Source organism: Pangasianodon hypophthalmus, chromosome 2 (assembly GCF_027358585.1).
Source record: "Pangasianodon hypophthalmus isolate fPanHyp1 chromosome 2, fPanHyp1.pri, whole genome shotgun sequence".
NCBI classification, from domain to species: Eukaryota; Metazoa; Chordata; class Actinopteri; order Siluriformes; family Pangasiidae; genus Pangasianodon; species Pangasianodon hypophthalmus.
The window spans coordinates 31209597-31232399 of NC_069711.1; the positions used below are offsets into that span (position 1 = coordinate 31209597).

General features: G+C 39.1%; 3 protein-coding genes across 7 annotated transcripts in view; 2 read left to right on the forward strand and 1 right to left on the reverse strand.

Annotated features, from left to right (window-relative positions):
- acvr2ab (activin A receptor type 2Ab) overlaps positions 1-2130 on the forward strand; it is a 43310-nt gene extending 41180 nt beyond the window's left edge. For all 3 annotated transcript variants that reach the window (XM_053228341.1, XM_034311129.2, XM_053228348.1), the window contains one exon: positions 1-2130. This exon is cut by the window's left edge and continues 1908 nt beyond it. The gene's annotated coding sequence lies outside the window, so the exon portion shown is untranslated.
- Positions 2131-5581: 3451 nt separating this feature from the next.
- Positions 5582-15601, reverse strand: orc4 (origin recognition complex, subunit 4). 3 transcript variants are annotated; one of them, XM_034311131.2, is made up of 14 exons: positions 15471-15601; positions 15190-15293; positions 13637-13713; positions 13412-13502; positions 13248-13323; positions 13082-13167; positions 12937-12985; positions 11582-11733; positions 11294-11467; positions 9903-9989; positions 9666-9774; positions 9295-9390; positions 8712-8779; positions 5582-6152 (listed from the first exon to the last, which is right to left on the reverse strand). In XM_034311131.2, exons 2-14 carry the CDS (start codon positions 15244-15246, stop codon positions 5970-5972), a joined length of 1305 nt encoding a protein of 434 aa, XP_034167022.2. In that variant the 5' UTR covers positions 15247-15293; positions 15471-15601; the 3' UTR covers positions 5582-5969. The 3 variants fall into 3 exon arrangements, with proteins under 3 accessions (XP_034167022.2, XP_034167021.2, XP_053084342.1); XM_034311130.2 differs by having other exon boundaries at positions 15460-15599; XM_053228367.1 differs by having other exon boundaries at positions 15190-15262; positions 15460-15596.
- Positions 15602-17164: 1563 nt separating this feature from the next.
- LOC113538281 (methyl-CpG-binding domain protein 5) overlaps positions 17165-22803 on the forward strand; it is a 35296-nt gene continuing 29657 nt past the window's right edge. The window contains exon 1 of the mRNA XM_026933219.3: positions 17165-17665. The gene's annotated coding sequence lies outside the window, so the exon portion shown is untranslated. The remainder of the gene's footprint in view (positions 17666-22803) is intronic.

Below are 22803 nucleotides of genomic sequence, written 5' to 3' on the forward strand. Positions count from 1 at the left end.
ACTAAATACATACAGAACTGATCTCCACATGATGATAAACACGCAGAAACACTGAACCAGGCTCTCGTGCACGCACACACACACACACACACACACACACACACACACACTACTGTTTCTCATCACACTATGTACGGTATTGCAGAGGAAAGGGGTGCTTTAGTGCTATTGTGTGTGTGTGTGTGTGTGTGTGTGTGTGTGATTTTGTAACCATTTTGAGGAGCAACAGGAGTGTATAGATGTTATTGTGCTGTGAAATTACAGAAAACACACATTAGCTGCGCAGGCTGCTCATCAGTGGGGAGGGTGTGTGTTTTATTAGTAGGGGCGGAGTTAAGCTCTAAGTGTGTAACACTTTCATCTTCAGCCAAGCCTGCTCGTTTTTCATGACCGTGGCCGAGCCGCGCGAGCGTCGCAGGCCTCCTGAAGCTGCACATAGCTGTAAATACAGTGTGAATGTCGTATGTTGTAGAGTACCAGTATAGCATGAAGTTGTTTTATTTTCAAAGTTAATCACGAGGCAAAAAATAGTCCTTTTTAAAAAATACAAAATAAAAAAAAAAGTGCCTATTCAATAGTGAGATGTTACAGTTTTATATATAACTAGATTTGGGTCGTATTAATTTATGTCAAGCCCCGAAAATGTCACTTAAAACCCCGCTGTGAATCATGGGGTTTACTTTGTTTATACTTTGTGTTTTGCTATCTATATATGTATATATATGTGTGTGTGTATATATATATATATATATATATATATATATATATATATATATATATATATATATATATATATATATAATTTTCTCAACTCAAATGAAATCGCATTGAAAGGTCGTGCTTTGCAAACTGAACTGAACATGTGGATTACATCCAAAACAGCTCTACTAGAAAGGACATGAGCTAATATGTTACTCTGTGTAGTGCACTAGGGTTGCACAATATGGACAGAATCTTAATATTAAAACTAAACAGCCTAGGGTAGGCATTTAAAGGTGCAGTTTGTAATGTTTTAAAGTGTTTCTAGATGTGAAATAATCATTTCGGTTTTTATTTTCTAGTTGGAGCTCAGAAATTCTAGGCATTATCTCTGCCTCCAGTGAGCTCTGAGCTGTTCAGCTCTGCCCTTTTCATTTTTCTCAAAATGTAACCCACAAGGAATGTGTGGTTCAGAGGCACCAACATCTCTAACAAGAAACTTCCTCAGTAAATCAGGCAAAGAGAAATTTTACCACAAAAACAAGATGTGCAGCAAGCAGCAGTAAGAAAACAGCAATGTGAAAATCCAACTCCTATTTTTTTTTTTACCAGCCAAAGAGACCACAGCCCCACCTTATGTTTTTTTATTGGCTCACAAGGCCAGTGCTCATGAATTCACAAGTTCACCTAGATAACGTGAAGCAGCACTACCAGACGCAAATTCATCTTTCACATCCCTCCTTCTTTCCCCTTCAGTGAATTGGCTTTTCTACCAAGCAGAAAAGCACAGTATTGCTGTAGCACTCTGTGTGGTTTCAGAGGAAGAGGTGGGGTCAGTTGGGGAAAAAGGGGAAGGCTTGTTGATGTTTTCATTGCAATTGTAATTGACCTTCCGGGCAGCAGAGGGCTCTAAAATGACAAACTGCTCCTTTAACTTGACCACTTCTAACAAAACGCCCACAGAACATTTCTGTGTTCAGAATGCTCACCAGACACAACATAGTTTGTGGTTCTAGAGCTTATATGCATTTTGCAGTAATGATTAAAAAAACAGTATATTGTGCAGCCCTATATTGCAGGATATGTTTTTGGATTATCTCCGTGCTCCATCCATGTGATCCAGGCTCATGTGAGGAATAGGTGAAGAAAGCAACAAATCTGATCCTGGGTTAAAGTTGTTTGAGATCAGATTGTGAGCTTTGCCATGAGATTAGCCAGCAGTGTTTTTATTTTCTAAACCCAAACGCATTACCTCTGTGACGGAGCCCGGCTCTCTCTGTCTGTCTCGTTCTCTCGCTGTCTCTCTCTCTCTCTGTCGCACTGCAGAGTCTCAGCTTCTGATCTGGGAACAGGCCTTGAAGGAGTGCTTGTTAAATACTGTACAGCTGAAATGTATGCTCTTCCCTTCAATAAAGTGACTGCTCTGTTCGACCGGCTGCTCATGTCCTGTTTGTGCTCATCCTTGCTTTCCACATGGCTCTGATAAACAGTGCTGTGTGTGTGTGTGTGTGTGTGTATCTGATGTTACAGAAAATTAATCAAACCTTCTGACCAATCAGAATCGAGAATTCCTCGGCACTGTGGTATAAGGTTTTTTTTTTTTATTGTTGTTGTTGTTTTTTTTCACCTGCTTGGAAACTTTAGTAAACTAAAACAACATTTAACACAAATGAACAATGAGGTGTGTTGGTCCTGGGGCATAAGCCCACACACACACACACACACACACTTGTTTATTTTTGTGCTTCCTGTAAAGCAGCCTGGTCTTAGGGGACACACTGCACTCTGTGTGTGTGTGTTTGTGTGTGTGTTTGTGTGAGACAACCTGCCATTGCTGCAGGTCCAAACCCTGATAAACACTCTGGCATTTATGAGCAGTTACAGGATAAGGATTTAATAACACTATAATAAAACGATAAATGTTTTTATAAAGCATCCTGATAACCTCCATTTATATCAGTTCACCCACATACAGAGAAAAAGGGTGGGCATACAAGGTATTAGAGAAAGAAATGTCAAATTAATTGGGAAGGAAACAATTACATTATATAACAAGATATTTGATCAATATCAAATATTGAAACTGAAAGAAATGTAACATACTGACATACTGTCTCCATTTTGTCGTTAAGGGTATGCAAACTTTTGCACTCAGGTAAGTGTACCTAATAAACTGACAATTTGGTGTGCATGTTATGTCATTGTGGTGCATTTTAAGTTGGACTCTAATCAACACGTTCTTTTTCTGTTCTTTATGACGTAGTTGTGACGCTTGGTTAAATTCTCAATTCCGATTGGTTTTATTTTTCAATAATCTGTATAGCAATGACGTAGTTCTAATGCATTATCGTTTCTATAGTAACAGCAAACAGAAGCATTTGTTATAGTGGACGTTGAATGTAATTTAAGCCTTTCGTGTTATTTAATAATGAAAAGAGTATAAACATACGCTTCTGGTGAAGCTTTTTTCCTGCAAAGACGTTTCTTTAACATTTACGTAAGAAGACCTCGCTCGGTGTTTGAGAAGTTTGTGCTTTGCCGTTTCTCAGTTATGTGACACGCTGTGTTTTTGCTTCTTAACTTCAAGAGAGAGAAAAAACAGGCTGGTGATGGAACGACTGTTTAAAGTAAGTGATATAATGTAAGTGATAACTTGTTTTGTACCATTAAATGTAACTATAAATTGATTTTTTTTTTTTTAAAGTGTGGTAAGAGTAACTCTGCTTCATCTCACCACTCGGTTGTTGATTGATTAGTTTCCTGTAACAGCATGTCTCAGTGTTTTATTTCTTACTTGTTTTTTTTTTAGGTTATAAAAGTGGTTCAGGTCTTTAATAGCCGTGTGATGCATTAAGTGATATCACGTTTTTTGAAGTTTATTATGCGTGTGTGTGCGAGAGAGAGAGAGTGAGAGAGTGAGAGCGGTTTGATGGCTTTAAAGATTTCGAGCTGTGTGTGTAACATGAGACTCTTCTCCCTGTGCAGAGTGGCTATTTTATCCCTCTGGTCAATTCTCTCTCTCTCTCCCTTGCCTGTGGATGAGGACACCAGAAGAAGCAGCAGGACCAAACAAATGACATTGTCCCTATTCAGGGCCGACCATTAGCTCAGTCCGGAGCGTTTAAGGTAATCCAAACCGGCACATTAAAACCCGCCGGCCTCTTTTTAGCCGTACACATTACACTACTCACCAAACACTGATAGTCCACTTAATGAGACACCGGGGAGATGAGAAGAAGACCGACGCAGAGGAAAAGAACTCACTGCTGGTGTATAGAAAACAGATATCACGGGTTTCACATATTTTTTCATGATCATTAAAGTGATAAAGCCTACAAAAATAAACCATAGCTGATACCTGCCAAGCCTTTAAATGTACATTTTGTGAATTTTCAAGGTGTACAACTGATGAGAGATAATTCTCTTTTCACTCGCTTGAGACCTGCACACCAGATGTACTGAGAAATGCATGAGTGCACTTCAGACTCTTTTGTCAACAATCTTACACTGCATCTGTGTGTATTCTATGTGATAATCTTTGCATATCTAAGTTTACCTTCACGTTTGAAGGAGTTAGTGATGTTTTAACTTTAGCCAGCTATGAAAGTAGATACTGCAGGCTTTTTTTTTTTAGATCTCTTTTACACTACAACAGTTTAGACTAGGGACTGCATTAAGGTTTTGAAACACTGTAAAGAGAGAGGAGCCACTCCTTCGGGGCATTCTGTTATAGCAAAATAATCAACGACTGAGTGGTGTGATGCAGCCCAGTGCAAAACAGAGTTACTGTTACCACCCTGAAGACTACTGTCCTATAGCAGCACATCCTGAAGTGTTTTATTCCTCTTACATCACAATTTGCCAACACTTACAATTTTTATTTATTAATGAATGACCCATTGTACTTTTTTTTTTTATCAGTTGAGTTACATTCAATGTTGTGGAACGTCCCTGAAGCAAGTTAGTTCCCGTTATCATTTGCATTCTAGCAGCTATAAAGGGTCATTCTTTCAAACAGGCTCTTTTTTTTTTCCTTTCAAAGTTAATAAGACCAACATGTAGCGTGTCGTGTTACCGAATCTTATTCACAGTGCTAACACTGGAGACTCCTTCCTCACAGAAAGCTTCACCGTATCACCATCTTCACACTTTTTTGTATTTTGCCATCACATGTCTAAGCCGTGCTGTTATAGAAAATGAATCTGACCAATCAGAACTGAGAATTCAGTAGCACTGTGGTATAATGTTTTAACCTTAACATCTTAGGTACTGCAGCTCTGAAACACAGCTGCGTTTTTTCAACCGTTTATTTCACACATTTTACATAGATGAAGGTTTTGAAACACCTAGTATGACTGAGGAACCTTATTAACACTGGACCTGACAGACACATTTAGACAAGTAAGATAACCTATGACAGCTGTAAAATAAACATCATATTGGTCACTTTATGGGTTTACTATAGGTAATTTCTGACTGTATCATGCCCATCTGTTGTAATACTGTGTGTCCGTCAGTGAGCAGGTATTATTCGGATGGTGGAACTGATCAGAAGCTGACACAGAAAGTACTCAAAGTCAGTTTACACAAATTGTGCCTGGAAAAAGATGCACTATAGACTCTGTGCACCTCCAAGGTGGCCCAGATTAGGTCTAATAAAATGTACAGTAATCACACACTGTGTTTACAACCCCCTCAATGACGTTACAGCTAAGAGACTTGTACTAGCAACCCACACACACAAACACTCAGTGTGGTCCCTTTCCACTGATTGATAACACAAATGATGGAATACAGTCAGTAATTTTATACCTATAAGTGAGGTCTATCTAATGATCCAGCAATTTAGTTTAAGACGTAAAATACTAAGCAAGCAGGAAACTTTGTTCTTCAGCTTCGCTTCCTTTATTGTCTGTCACATTAACATTTTTCAAGCACTTTCCTTTTTCTTATTGTGGATCTGATTTTATTAGCAGCAAATGCACTTCTTCCTCTGACACACTTCACTTTTTTTTTTTTTCCTCCAGTTTTCACACACAAAGTGAGAAACGCCAGCAACTCTGCTGAGGTGTTCACACACTTTAAGGCTTTTTTTAAATACCTGATTAACAGACTCTCTGTAAGCTCACTGTAACAGCAGGTGCCTTTATGTTGTGAGAGATAAGTGTACAAAAATACAAAAAAGTGAAAATGATTTCATTTACAAAAAAAAAAAAAAAAAAAAAGTGTTAAGTGCATGATGTGTACACAGGACATAAAGGTGAAAAGCGTCACCCAAAGGCGGAGACGGCCCACTGTTTGACATCAGTGGGGCATTGTGGGTATCTTTGCAAAGCCTCCATCACTTGTGTGTGATCCAGCATGAGACGCATGAGCTGGTACTCCCTCTGCACTTTACACACTCCGCCATCCACCGGCCGGATCAACTCCAGCTGCAGCAAGTGCTCGAATGCCTACGGTATGTACCCCACACACACACACACACACACACACACACACACACACACACACACACACACACACACACACACACACACACACACACACACAATTAGACTGTATTATCTGTAATGATATAATTATCACATCAGCTAAATCAGGGTCCTCATACTCGGCACATAAAGAGCTGCCGAACTGCACAGCTGTGTGTGTTTTCTCTGCTCTAACACACCTGATTCAACCTGATAATTAACTGATCAGCTGATTCACGTGCGCTGGAGCTTGGAGGTGTGTTTCAGTGCACATGCTCTCATACAAACCCAGAGCTAAAGCAGTGTGCCTGTTCTCATCCTTTAATTCATGGGAGTGTGTATGCTTCTGGTCCAAGTGTTCAGGTGCAGCAGTGTTTCTAGGATTTTAAACATGTGCTTGTGTGTCCACACTGATGAACTGTAGAGGATGATTAACACACTCTGTATATGAGCGTAAAGGAAAAATCCACCCCGAATGTTAATCTTTATAATTAACGTGATCTTCAGCAGCATCCAAAACTTATTTTAGTTTAAACTTCTTTTATTGACCTGGTCTAGTTTCACCTTCATTAAAGTGTCCTACATTACCCACAATGCCATTCATCTATCTGCTGATAGTGGGATTTAGCCCTTGTCATCTCTATTTAAAGAGAGTGATGCAGCGGCGCTTTAATGCTTTACTCTGTCCAGCTCTCAAACCTCCTCATCTGTCCATTCTGCTCAAACAGATCAGCTTCCAAAGCTTCAACTTTCATGTAACTACCACCATCAGTGTCATCACGCTCAGAGAGGAACACACCTGCTAACCTCAGAGGCATAAGAAAATACAGCACCAACCAACAAATTTACACCAGAATCACTAAATATTTCATTATAAACATATTTAATGTGTTTCAGGTTGGAGTTGGACTTTAGGTCTCTAACTGTGTACCTATAATATGGAACAAAAAGGTACATGTGTGTACTGAAGTGGTCACATGTACAGTGTTTAAAAGCTTGTTAGCACCGCCATCTGAGGAACCAAGGACTAGAGTATTTAACAAACAAGACGTTCTTACTTACTGAAACATCACTTTCAAGCGATTTAGCTGCAACAAATCTGCATATACACAAAATTTATTACAATCTCAGTTAACCTCAGTTTCAGCCTAAACAAGAACCTCCTCCTCACCTGTCTCTTATGGCAGTTTGTTTTTAATTAAGACACATTTTAAATACAAATACAATGAATTATGTATTTGTGGTTCTTATTATTGTATAATTTATTGCAATTAATTTTTAGAAGTGCTGAAGCTTTTATGCTATTTGCTTACATCCTCTCTCCTTGATTCCACCGAGTGCATTTTAAGAATCGGTACTACTACTTCCTTCGATTTTCAATATCTCCTCAGGTCAAGTCTGTGCATAATGAGCAATGGGCAACAGTCAGTTGTAAGGTGTACAGTAAGGTGTACTTAATAAAGTTTCTGTAAAGTATTTTTTATTGTTTATATTTTAATTTTAGTCTAATGCTTCATGCTGGGTAAAATCCCGATTGTCATGTTTAGAGTTGTCCACTAGATGGCAGCAGAGCTGTGTGGGATTTAAGTTTCTAACTCCATGAGGTCCATCAATCTCTCTTTGGAGATTTTCATTTATATTGCTGTCCTGACACCGAAAAGAAAATGGCAATATCAATTTTTAACTACATACACCCTGTGGAGCCTTAAACGTCATAAAACAGCCATGTTCTTAATACATCTGAGACAGAAAATATATACAGATATAACAGGTAATAAAGTAACAGAATTGCCATGATTTTACCTTATACCACAGCTCAAAGTGTCAAATCTGATTGGTCAGAAGATGATGATGAGTTTTCGATAACTGCCGGTCTGACTATAGTGTTGGCTGAAACATTTATTTAACATTTATGGAAGGAGTCTCCAGTGTCAGAGCTTTGTAACAGCCAGAGGGAAAGCTGAAACGAAGTTTTCCTCCACGGGAAAGTGTTATTAATTTCATGAGAACGTGAGTGAACAATTGTTTATAGTTGCTATAATGTAAGTGATAATAGGAAGTAACTGCGAATGTTCCACAACATTTAATGTAACTACAAACTGTTTTTAAAAAAAAGTAGAACTTCTCATTCTTTAATATATACAGTATAATACTATACAATTACAAAAATGATGTGGGGAAAATTGCTGTGGTATAAGAGGAATGAAACACTTCAGGACATGCTGTTATAGGGAAATAATCAATGTGATGGTGGTAACTGTGAGTCCGCTTTGTGTCGGGCCGCATCACACCATCCTGCTGTTGATTAATTTCCTATAACAGCTCATACGTAGGCGTTTTATTCCTTGCATAATAAAGTCCCTTAAAAGACATTACTCTGATTATCATCAATATTAATAAAAGGCAGTAAAAATAATGTTATGTAATGTGAAAAGCACTGGATCATTTATGCATCCAGGCATTTTTAAAGAAAGATTGAGACTGTAAAGCTGTTTAGTGATGAAAATTGTGCATAAGTGAGTTCAGATTTTAGAGTCTCACCTTAAACACCACCGGCTTCTCAAAGTTATGGATGGAGTGAGACTTCCTCTGAAGAAATTTCTTAAACTCTGAGGAGAAAAGACGAGACAACATATTGTTCCTGGCATATTCTTCCTTTTTTCATACATATCCATGCAAAAAAAAAAAAAAAAAGTGTGGTTTTGTGGGTGCATCTTATTATTATTTTTTTTAATTGCTCCTCGTCGTTTTCCTTTCCTCACTTCTCCCTTTGACGAAACGAGGAATGAAAACGACGACAGGAGGAGTCGAGGACTTTTTGCCAAATGAGACGTTTTGGCTCAGTGAAGCGTCACATTAAAGTGACTTCACTTATAGATGAAGATCACCCACAGGGTGTAATGAATCCGTCTCTACACAACGTGGTGTGATGACACACTGAATAAACATCTGTGAAGACTTCATTGCAGGTGTTCACTGATTTTAGTCTACACAAAATTCTGGATGAATTTTCTTATCCACGTTTTAAATGATTTTTATATTTGTACTCATTGTTTATTATTTAAGTAAGATCATTTTGGATTTGTGCTTCTTGTTATCGTATTGTAGAAACGTTGAGTGATACCGTTGTGAACCATTTGGAAGTTAAAGGGCTCTCCTTCGTAGATATCGTTCAAATGCTTCATGGCGATAATCAAACACAACTCCAGGATGGACAGACCTGAGCGGAGAAAATGCAAAGAGTCAGGTGAAGGTTTTTTTTTTATTATTATTATTTCTTGTATCCAAAGCAGTCCTCTTTTTCTTTTTGAAATAATCTATTTGTGTATCTACACCTAAAGCCATAACTATTAATAGCTTCTCAAAATGTCTGAGAGGCACTTATAATAATATTTCACGCTTTATTTTGTATGTGAACTGCGATGGGCTGTTCAGCTGTTTGTGTATTTAATTTTAACATTTGTTTAGACTAGGTTGTGTGCTTGATAATCTCACCGTGCAAGATGTTGCCTTTTGAGTCAGCTGAGCTTATTCGACTGGCCTCCAGTAGGTCTACAGCTCTTAGGGTCGGGTTTGAGACAGAGACACGGCTCACTGCCAGCAACTGAGAAAACACATACACACACACACACACACACACACACCGAGTCAGGATCTACTGCTTTAGGAAACGAACAGAGACAACACATTGGTGCAGGTCTTTTTTTTTTTTTTTTGGATAGCTCTTCTCACCAGCAGTGAGTGTAGTGAGCGGAAATCTTTACAGGAGTTATAATGTTTCTGTAAAATCTCATCCACCGACTTGTCCTCACACAGTTTCTGAAAAAGAGAGAGAGAGAGAATTACTACTCAATTTTAGTTAAACATCTGTAAGCCATCAACAGTGATCAATATGCTGTATAAAAGATTCACTTAAAGCATTTAGAGCTGTTTCAATGAGATACAATGTGAGGAAAGTCAATATTGCACAGTTGAATTTTAATTTAAGTAAAAGTAGATAGATAGACAGATAGACAGATAGATAGATAGATAGATAGATGGATGGATGGAGTATTGGCTCCTTTACTAGGACTGAAAGACCGCACCTCCTTCACTGAGAGACTGAGAAAAATTAATTTCATTCATATTTAAATAACAGTACACTAGCAATAAAAAGATGCACATCTGCAATCAAATTTCTCTGATAAGTACACCAGTTTCAACTGTTTAACCTTTACACTCCTATTTTTTTATTCTAATAGAATAACTTTATTTATATGACATCATTTAATCATTAAACTGCCTTGCTTTGTTTATCACTTTTTATAGTTTGTCATATCGATCACATTTATTCATTCTGCTCACGTACCGCTTTGTTTTTCTCCACATGAAAACGAGTGGGCGTGTCTTAAAAGCCTGCACAGTATCTGGATAATCATTGTGCTCAACTATTATAGTCGTATTATAGCCCACAGTGATAATTAGAATTAGATAATTACAAAACTCCCCACTCATCATCATAAGCGGTGAGGAAGATGGGGGATGATAAAGCATGCTACAGTCAAGAAAATGTTAAAAGCTGATAAATGAGAAACACAGGAGTTGTAAGTGATACAGAATAATAGATAAAGAGGATGAAAAATATAAATAAGTATTTGACAATATAGAAAACAGGAAAACAATTTTTTTTTAAATCATGTAAATAATTCTGTTAGGTGGTAACATGAAGAGCTGCATTTTTTTGTCTTAGTAACTTAAAGAAAGAGGGAAAAAGAGACGCTGGTGAGGCAATGACCTGCTGCTGTAACGTAAGTGACGAAGAAACTTGTTTTGCAGACGTTCCACAACATTAAATGTAACTAACAACTATGACATGTCTTTCTTCAAGATAAAAATTGTAATAGTTAGCAAGCTGCTGTGGTATAAGAGGAATAAAACATGCTGGAATTCGGAAATCAGTCAACTCTGGGATGGTAACAGTAACTGCACTTCATGTCTAGCCGCATCACTCCACCCCATCATTGGTTATTTTCCTGTAGCAGCACTCCTCCAAGTGTTTTATTCCTAATCCTAGTAAGTTAAGTGTTAGTTCACATGTTACCAGTGTGACACTTTAGTTCAGTTTGCAGTGTTGTGTGTTGTACCGAGATGCTGAGGTTCCACTCCTGAGAGAACTTGCTGTCAGGGAAGTCGTCCTGCAGCGTGAGCTCAGACCGAAAAACGTCTTGATACTGACGGAAACTCAGAGAACTCAACAGGTGAATCTGTCTGTGGGAAAACCGAGACTTCACACGCTTTTCCAAGAGCTCAAGCACGTCCTGTTTAAAAAAAAAAAAAAAAAAAAAAAAAAACACATACAGAGCTTTTATGAACATTGTTTTGCCCAGAGAATGAAGGTATATAAAAATGTGAATGTGTGTGTATATACACACCAGTCTGCAGGTGAGGCCCACCACAGCTACAGGAGCCTGAGCGGACTGAGAAACATCGAGCAGGTTATACAGGAGGGTCTGGTTCTTATGATGCGCAAACAGATCAAACTCCTCCAGAATGAAGAACACCGGGCGACTGCTGCTTTTATCACCTACACAAAGACAGACAGAGAGCAATCTGTTGTCACTTACACTAATATCAGTGTTTTCTTTTTTTTTAATCCTAATTCATTCACTCCCAAGTTTCTCTCATTATCACTTCTTTCGAACCATGTGACGCTGGCACTCTTTTAGAACTGCTGCTCATGTAACGCCATACGAGAAGAATCGCAGCAGTACACACGACTCGCCTGTGATTGGCCGGTGTAGCTTTGATAAACAGAGCAAAGAAAAATGCCAACCTGTTCATCCAGAGAGCAAAGGGGGAAAAAATAATCTCTTGGACTACCAGCCATGAATGACTGTGATATTATTACAATTCTTAGAAAATCTTACGATCACAGTCTCTCTGCTCGCCACTGAGGAGTGTTTCTATGGGTTTATTTATGGTTGTTATGGAAGTCTAGTAATTCAGTGTCAAATCATATCAAACAACTTGATGTTTGCTATTATGATTTTTTTTCTTACTTAATCATAATTAACTGCCAACCCTATGTGGACTTTGACGAAGAGAACAACCTCCAAATTAATATACACATAAAATTCTACATGACTATACATAAATGCAGAAAGGACAGTCTTCATATCACACTCTCCAGTGCCACCCAAATGAGGATGGGTTCCCTTTTGAGTCTGGTTCCTCTCAAGGTTTCTTCTTCATATCATCTAAGGGAGTTTTTCCTTGCCTCAGTCGCCTCAGTCGCCTCAGGCTTGCTCACTAGGGATAATTTTGTCTAACATCAAGGACTGTTTGCATGTTTTTGTTTCTGTTTGCAGGTTTTTTTTGTTTCTTATGTTCTGTAAAGCTGCTTTGAGACAATGTTCATTGTTAAAAGCACTATACAAATAAAATTGAATTGAATTGAATTGAATAATGTGCATCAGCCAGACATCCTGCAAATTACCTAAACACCTATATACCGAGCTAGTGTTAGCAATTAAATTGACTCTCTCTCCACTGTCAATTACAGCGACACTAGCCAATCATGGGTGTCTAAGAGCTCATGTATGTAGAAGAGGGCGGATAGCGCCCCAAAAAAAATTATTTTGGTAATATACCATGCAGCTTCAGTTGTGCCCCAAATAAGAGCCACTCATCCCACTCTCATATTGAACACCAGGGTAGTGATGAGCAAGTAAACATTAAAAAGTGGTGCAAATTTAAAATGTAAGAAAAGCAAAGACAGAGAACCAACCCTTCTTCAGAGCGTCCAGCAGAAAGACCAGATTCTCTGCGAAGCTGCCCTGCAAAACCAAGCACAGTCTCACTACCATTTCCCATCACTGAGTAAGACACATCACAGAGATGTCCAAAGTCCAGGGATGCTCAAAGACACTCACAAAGACTTTGTCTCCTACGACGTTCTCCAGCTGAAGCTGGCGTGTGATCTCTCTCAGAGCGATCCGATCGTCTGTCTGCAGCAGACCTGCACGAGACGCACAGCGATTAATGAAGCCGTGACTAAACCAACAGCGTCTTTTAAACACACGCTGCAACATCACCCACCGCTCAGGTGAACCTGCAGAACATTCTTCTTCACCTCCTGCAACTCCAGCAGCTCTCTGAGAGCACAACGTAGCAGCTGGACACACAAAAACAAAAACTCAGGTTAGTATAAAAGTACTATATTGCGTTTGTACAATAGCAGTAGCACACAAACATACTCGTACCATAGTTTTGCCAGATCCACGTGGACCGACTATAAGCACTGAGTTACTCTCACCGTGAACCGCTGTCCTCCTCAACAGCTCCAACAGGTGCCTAATGCAAACACACACACACACACACACACACACACAGTATATCATACACTTTTACAACATATACATGCCTGCTCCCAGGACTGCAGTCTTAGCGGAAACCTGATATGAGTGTATTCTGTTGTAAAAACCCACTTGTACTGTGATTCCAGGCCCACGGGTTTATGCGGAAGCCGCTGGTGACAGAACCGCTCCCTCAGTACTCTCTGGACCTGCAGACATAACAGGATCAAAAGTACTAATCACAGTGCAGATGGTAGCAGATAGCAGATATAAGTTTAAAACAACTTAAAGCGTACTCCAGCCATTCCTCTACAAACATTTATATTTAGAGAAATATCTACTGAACCATCTTCTATCCTTATTCCTACAAGAAATTTATGTAATTCTGTTTAATTAAAAAAAAAAAAAAAAAAAAAAAAAACGTCTATGCTGGATTTGGGGTTTTTCTGGGATTTGGGGAAAAAAATAATAATTTGTTTTTCATCTGATTTAACTGATTTAATTCCAATAAAACTGACTGTTCTAGTTTTTTAATTCCTAATTAACAACTTCATACATCTCTGAATGCCTTATCAACTACTCCAAATACTGCCTTTAAATCATCTAGCATTAACCTTCTCCATATTCCACATATGAAACAAAAAATGGAAAAAAAAAAGAGTGGTGAAGTAGCCTTTTGTTTTTATGCACCGATGAGCTGGAACACTCGTTCACACAATCATCAGGCTCCATCCATCACTGATTAAAAATAGACAACTAAATAGATAACAAATAAAAACTTTTTTTTTTTTTTCCCACTTTAGCTTTTATTATTTGCCTTACTTTTACTGCCATGTGTCTTTCCATTTCCGATTATATTATTATGTATATTCTACATTAAATATACTATTATATAACTTTTTATATTATTTTCCTCTTTCTGTCATTGCTATTATTTATATTTCCTGGTTTGTTTTTGACAGCCTATTGCTTCTTTATTATTATCTAATATTAACTTCATTAGATTAGTATTAGATTATTTAGGTGTGTGTGTATATATATATACACACCTAAATAATCTAATACTTATGAAGTACACATACATAAAATCACTGTGTCTATTACAAATATATTTATACATGCATTATTTTGGATTTTGGACAAAATCTAAATCTACATCCACATTTCTGCAAAGCTGCTTTGTGAAAACGTGTATTATTTAAAGCATATACAGATAAAATTGAATTGACAATGAAGACCAAAAAATGTAATTTATGCCAAGACATTTAGTATGTTAGTTTCGTAGATAGATGTTCCTTCTTTATTACAAGTAAAATAATTGTAATGTATGATATTAGAGATCATTCACTGCTTTTTTAATCAGCTCTGGAGATGACAAAACTCTTAACTTTTTTTTTTTTTGCAACCCTTTTTTGTTGTGCAGAACATTTCATTTCTGGTTGATCATGTGTAGCACAGAGGTAAGTGTTGCTTTTTTATCCAGAATATATATATATATATATATATATATATATATAAGGGAGTGCAAACTTTTGCACTCAGCTGTATGCCCTATCTGGGGAAAGACAGCAGAGTGATCACTAATATATGTGATGTTTTTCAGTATTTTGAGGATATTGAGTGTAAGACACTGCATGCACTGTGGCTTGTGCAGGTCTGCTGTCCCTCACTGAAGCAGCACTAACCTGGGACACACATTCTCCCACAGCCAGCTGCTGTTCCCCGCACTTCCGCTTGCTCATGGTGCTGCAGGAGGAAATAAAGGAAGCTCAGGTACCACAAACAAAACCTGTTGAAAACAGCACATCTGTTGATTAGTCTTCAGTTTTCCAAAAGAGCTGGAGAGATCTAGCAACACTGCAGCACATCACAGCGCGCGCGCGACCCAGTGCCGCGTGCTCAGCTAGCTGCTTAGCTAACCCCAGATTATCCCAAATCCTAAAATATTCACTTACTGGTTGCTTACAGGATTTTTCAACAGAAACAAAATGTCCCAGTAGTGAAACTTCAAGACAGAAATGCCCCCGGAGCTGAAAACTCGCCGCCTAAAAGCGACCGGAAACCAGCGTCGCGTCATAGATATGCACTTCCGGTTTGAGCAGCGTCGGTGACTGGGATTGAGAGGAGGTCATCAAAAGTACAAGCTGTAGTAAAACATAGGAGAGACACAATTTATGGACTTTTTTCTCAGAAATATCACTGTTTATTAGTTATTCTAGAATATAATATACTGTTTTTAAATACATTTTTAAAAAATAATCACAGTTATGATGCATGTTGTAGACTTTCAGCAGTTAGTGACCCCTCCAATTGTTAATATACACACACACACACACTGATCAGCCATAACATTAAAACCACCTGCTTAATATTGTATAGATCCCCCTTGTGCCGCCAAAACAGCTCTGACCCATTGAGGCATGGACTCCACAAGACCTCTGAAGGTGTGCTGTGGTATCTGGCACCAAGACGTTGCAGCAGATCCTTGAAGTCCTGTAAGTTGTGAGGTCGGGCCTCCATGGATCGGACTTGTTTGTCCAGAACGTACCACAGATGCTCTATCGGATTGAGATTTGGGGAATTTGGAGGTCAAGTCAACACCTTGAACTCTTTGTCCTGTTCCTCAAACCATTCCTGAACAATTTTTACAGTGTGGGTGTACAGGGCGCATTATCCTGCTGAAAGATGCCACTGCATTAGGGAATGCTGTTGCCATGAAGGGGTGTACTTGGTCTGCAGCAATGTTTAGGTAGGTGGTACGTCTCAAAATAAGATCCACATGAAGTCCAGGACCCAGGGTTTCCCAGCAGAACGTTGCCCAGAGCATCACACTGCCTCCACTGACTTGCCTTCTTCCCATAGTGCATCCTGGTGGACACACATGCAAACGGCCGTCCACATGATGTAAAAGACGTGATTCTTCAGACCAGGCCACCTTCTTCCACTGATCCATGGTCCAGTTCTGATGCTCACATGCCCATTGTAGGAGCTTTCAAACTTGGACAGAGGTCAGCATGGGCACTCTGACCGGTCTACAGTAGCTCTTCTGTGGAATCACATCAGCGAGCCTTGGGAGCCCATGACCCTGTCGCTGGTTCACTGGGTGTTCTTCCTTGGACCACTTGTGGTAGGTACTAACCTCTGTATACAGAGAACACGCCACAAGACCTGCTGTTCTGGAGATACTCTGACCCAGTCATCTAGCCATCACAGTGTGGTCCTCGTCCACGGTTCGATCCTGAGCTTGGGTTATTCTCTGTGGAGGTTTTTCACGTTCTCCCCATGTTTACATGGGTTCCCTCTGGGTTCTCCGGGTTCCCTCCCACTGTGCAGACCAGGTACATTCCATCCCCTCTAGGTGTGAATGAATGAGTGCACGGTGTCTTGCGCTGGATCTGGGATGCTCAGCGTTCCCGGGATTCCACCGTGACCCTGACCAGGAAACTGCAAGCGAATAAAGAGAATAATCAGGTCGGTCATGTCTCGGTGTCGATTCTGCTGCTGTACCACATTTCAGAACCACGGTACTGGAAGAGGTCCTAATGGACCGGCAGGATGGGGCCTGTGTCCTGTCACGCCCCGGTGCATTGTGGTCCATCTACAGCTCTTCTGGGCTCCTGGCGGGGGCGCGCGCGCGCGGGGTGAAAGCTCCATCTTTCCATCCCAAAGCCCAGAGTGAAGCGCACACACATACACACACACACACACACACACATAGCAAAAGGCAGTTGATGGGGGAAGCTTTTTATTTTTATTTTTAAAGGGACAGAGCCGAATTGCAGCGAGCCCCAAACGGATTTTTGGCTTCATCCTGTACCAGTCGGAAGTTCAGACGGAACCGGGAGGATGTGTCGGAGTGCAGTTTGGGAGATAAAAACAGAATTATTCAGGGAGGAATAAAAAAAAAAAAAAAACCAGCAGCAGCAGCAGCAGCCTCTCGTCAATTCTCTTCTCCTCTCAGCTGCACTAGCGTTAGCGTTAGCATTAGCATTAGCGCATTAGCATTAGCATTAGCGCCCCCTCTTCATTTTGGCCCAGGTTTGAGACATTTCTCTGGTTCCTAGTTTTGTAAATCAGCCAGCCTCGACTGAAAACCCGGCGGCTTGTGTTGGGGAATGTTATGCAGGCCTCCATGTCTCTCAGCGACGGGATAATAATACGGTATGTATATACTGGAAGCTAAGTTGTTTTTGTTGTGTTGAATATTCGTGGGTTTTTTTTTCCTCTCTCTCTCTCCCTCTCTCTCTCTCTCTCTCTCTCTCTTCTCACGGGTCAGGCCACCCAAGCTAGCTAACTAACTAGCTAGCTAACAGTTAGCATAATGACTGTTAGCCAGCGAGGCTAAGCAGCAGTTTTTTTGTTTGTTTGTTTATTTTACTTATTTGTGTTTATTTGTTCTAGTTCCTGTCGGTCTCGACTTCATTTCCTAGCCATCTCAAAGCGTCTTGTGTTTTTTTTTATTCATCTCTGTGTCAATTCCTTCCAGAAACAAGATTTCATCCTGTTTTGGTGTTAAATAAATCTCAACGTAACCCTCCCGTCTTTCCTCAGAGCTCATACACTTCTTTAAAGCCAGTTTATTTAGTGTTGTTATTATTATTATCATTATTATTATGAATATAATGTTAGCAGAGGTTGGGTTGGAATAACTGAGCTAGCTTAAAGGAAAGGTTTAGCTTCTCGTACAGGAGCTCTACATATCCATCTCACTCAAAATCCTGATTATGTTTTATGTGAAAGACATTTTGCTTAGTAATGTCAACGACTTGGGTTTTATATTTATTCTGAATCTTGGATCTGGGCTTTTTTTTTTTTTTCAAGTCCACACTCCAGCTCAACGTTATATACGTGTAGTGTACAAAAAAAAAAAAAAAAAAAGCTAATAACGGTGCTGCACTTATCACTACTAGTGTTTCAGAGAGAAATCAATCAGCAGCAAGGCAGCCAGCTGGGGTCTGTGTCAAATCACACAGCCTACACACTGAGCACTTTTTAAAAATACACTTTATACACTGACTGACATGAGACAAGGACTTCAGAGCTCCGGCAGTCATGAGCATCCTCTTGTACACTCTTGAGAAATATTGGCGCTGGCATGGTACCACCAAGGAGACATCTTTTGTGCCTTCATGTAGTGAACCCTGAAAATAATGTGAGGTACGTCACTGGGGAGGAACACGGGTGTGAGGCTTTACGCGAAACATCACGTGCGCCTTTCCAGGTAGAACAGCACACCTTTGAGCACAGTAACACACCAATGACCAGGAAAAGTACTTTTATTCCTGAGACTGCAGGGATGCATGGATCCAAATACACTTTATACACTGAGACACGGATTACAGATCTGTTACAGTCATGACCGTCTTCTTTACAACTGTTGACTTCCTTCTCGCTGACATGGTACCGTCAAAGAAGGGCTCGTCTTTCATGCCTTGATTGTGTATCCTTGACCAGGAAAAGCATATATTTTATATACGTATATATTCGTTCATCTTCAGTAAGCGCTTTATCAGATGGATCTGGAGTCTATTCCAGGAACGCTGTGCGCTAGACAGGAATACACCCTACATAAGATGCCAGTCCATCGCACACACACACACACACACGTTGACACTTCAAGACTAGACAATTCACCTTCTCTACGTTTTCGGGAGAACCCAGAGGGAACCCACGTGTCCTCTGAAACGCCACACACAGACTCACCCGAGCTCAGGATGGAAGCGCGGATCTTTGAGCTGTGAAGTGGCGACGCTACCCATCCTGCTGCCCAAAAGTGAATAGCGTGTACCCCGTGGTACATATTCGGACCTCGCTCAGCACTGACGCACCTTTTACAGAAAATTAAAGGTGCACCTTTAATAAAAGGTGTGAAAGGTTTATCCTATATGGCACCACACTAGCGACACGGAAAAGTGCAGTTTAGTACCTTTATCTCTGAGAGCCTCGTGGTTATGTGCCACGTTGTGGTTATTGATCTCAACGACTTGAGGATCTTGTTTCTAGTTCAAACGCCAGATCAACGTTATATACAATAACTACCGAGTTAAAAAAAAAAAAAAACACTAATACCCTTAAGTACTGTTCAGACGGCATTAGGTTTCCAGACATATATCTTTAAGTAATGATGCCGGAAGACGTTGGTAATAATTATGATCGATTCACGGTCACACAACTGAAAGTGCCTTCACAATGTACGCATGGTCATCACAGTAAAAATTACTATGTCATTTTTAAGGCTGTAAAATTACTGTGTAATTTTTACTATGTACACACCGTTTGAACACAAACTGATTGTTTTGTCCTTTATTATCAGTGCTTGTTGTAGGGCTTGTGGCTTCCCCAGTTGTGCTTGATCATTAGTAGGTCACATGACTGTAATGTATGTAGACTTTACTGTGCTAGGAACTCCGTAACTTCCTAAAACCCCTGAAAGTATCGCTTCTCTGATATCTTTTTAAACGCTGTCTGTGTTTTATTGTTCTGCATTTTAAACTCGCACACTACTCTGTTTCAGTGTGAGATGATAGGAAAGAGCACCTCTCGGAGTGTCTTATACCGAAGGGGGGAAAAAAAATCCTCCTTTCCCACAGGATATAACGCAATATATTTATATAAAAATACGGCGTAATCTTTACAGACACATCTCTGTAAAAGTTACTGACGTGACTGACTTGGATGAGCCTAAAGTCTCAGAGATACGACGGTAACAATTCCATCACCTCACCTCCATGTGGAAAACTAATCCAGTCTGAATATGGCTCTAGTCTGCTTGGTAACTTTCATCTGAAAAAGTGCATATAGTCTACCTTCAAAAAATCATTTATGGTTCAGCTTCCCGAATAAAAAAAAAAATGTACTAGAGGTACAAACCCCAGTGACAAGGACAAGTAGTTTGTTACCTTCGGAAAGTCCAGTTATTTAAAAAAAAAAAAGTTGATGTCTTTAGATCCATCGCTTTGTATTACAGTTGGCCTTCATTGAATCCATTACTTTTGCAATTCCATTTAAGAAATGGATCAAGCTAAAACGTTTTGGTCCTACATATGAAAACTACAGATAAGGGCTATAAATGTGTCTCCATAACCACATATTTCTGTGCTCGTGATGTCATGCTTTGTAAAATAATTTCATGAAGTACAGTTAGGTGTGCAACCCCTACTGTTATTCTCTCAAGCATAGATTAAGCACAGCTGTAGGCTTTCCCACTGAGAATAACTCTTGGAATTGTTAATTGGTCGATGATTAGGCGTAATCTATGCTATTATGGCTCTGAAGTAATCAGCAGGCATGAAAGAATATATTGTAGAATCATTGCAGTTGGTGGTTTTCATAATTTGAGGTTACATCACTGTTTCAAGTTAGTAGTAAACATGTAGAGAACGATGCTCTGTATGCAAAAGCTGCTAAATGCCTTCAGCTGCCATTGTAACTATAGTGCACTAAATGCAGTTACAGGTTCCACCCCGAAGTTGATTATTTTCCAATATCAGCACGTCCTGAAGCGTTTTATTCTTCTTAAACCATACCAAGTTTTCAATTAAATACCGACATGTTCTTATTAAATCCATTTACGGTTATGATTAATGTTGTGATGATGTGGACTGTCCATGACACGTGCTAGTTCCTGTTATCACATGCTTTATAAAACCACGAGCCTGTCTTTCTTCTCTCTCAATAAGAATTATAAGACAAAAACGCAGATCTCAAGAAAGCGTAAAGTCCTCCACCCTGAAGACTTTCCTCATGTCGGGAAACTTTGTCACAGTTTTACTGACTGTAAGAAAGCGCTGACACTGGAGACTCCTTCCCTAAATCCCCTTACAGAAAACCTGATCGTATCAAAGATGGCACACTTACTTTATTTTTAATCTGTTTATGTCGAGCGTCAGCCATACGAAGTCCCTGTAAATTAGCTGTTGCTATAGAAACCATAACGCATTAGAAGAAAAGCATTAATATAAACCTGTGATTTGTTTTGCAGTAGCATTACTGTCAGAGCTGCTGTTGTAGAAAATTAATCAACACCTGACCAATCAGAATCGAGTTATCGATATATATATATATATATATATATATATATATATATATATATATATATATATATATATATATATATATATAATGTACACACCCATATATATGTACACGTACACATGTGCACTCATATACGTGTGTGTGTGTGTGTGTATATATATGTATATAATGTATGTACAGGCACACTGTAAACTTTTTATTTTTCGATCTAGCCATATGGATCTGACGCCATCTGGCTGAAGACGGACAGCGTTTGTCCATCTTTTTTTTTTTTTTTTAACTGTTTTACGCTGAATAAAGGGACCGATATAAAGATGTGTCGAAACGTGGGACTCTGAATCCTGTGTTTGCATTAAGCTTGTGTATTAGGCGGTTAGTAGAAGACAGTGAAGTGATAAACGTGTCCTTGGCCCTGCCTCTGTTCCTCACAGGCCACTTGTGAGTCAGCAGCAGAGACCTGGATTAACCGGTGACACATGGTGGCCCTCATACTCAAGGCTAACACACACACACACACACACACACACACACACACACAGAATTAGCCTTGGGCTTATATTTATCAAACGTCTTGGTGTTTTTTTTTTGTTTGTTTGTTTGTTTTGTTTGTAATGATCTAGACTAAGTATTCTGTATATTAAAAATGTTATTAAATTTATATTAGTAAGGAATAGTTACTGTGGATTATTTTCCTGTAACAGCATACACTGTTTTATTCCTCTTATCATACCACAGCAATTTACCAACAATTCCTTTTTTTAATTTACTAATGAACGACATGTCCCGTTTTTTACTTGTTTATAGTTGTACTCATATGTTACAGCAGCTATAACCAGTCATTCCCTTACCAGCCTCTCTCTTTTCGTTCTCTTCAAGTTAATAAGATTTTTTTTTTTTTTTTTTAATGCAGCTTGTCATGTTATAGAGAAACCAGAAACTTACTGACTGTTACAAAGTGCTGAAACTGGAGACTCCTTCCAAAAATGTTAAACAAACATCACTTTACAGAAACCTTCACTATATCAATGATTAGACGTTTTTATTTGTTAATTCACAGCACATTTTTATCCATTTTTTTTTTTAATGAAAGTTATTTAAAGATTGTTCCACCATACAAGTCTCTGTAAATGCTACTAAAGTTGTTACTATAGAAATGATAATGTATCAGAATGAGCGCATTAATATAAACTGTAATATAAATATAAATTGTAAAACTACTGTCAGAGCTGCTTTTCTAGAAAATCAGTCAACACATTTTGACCAAT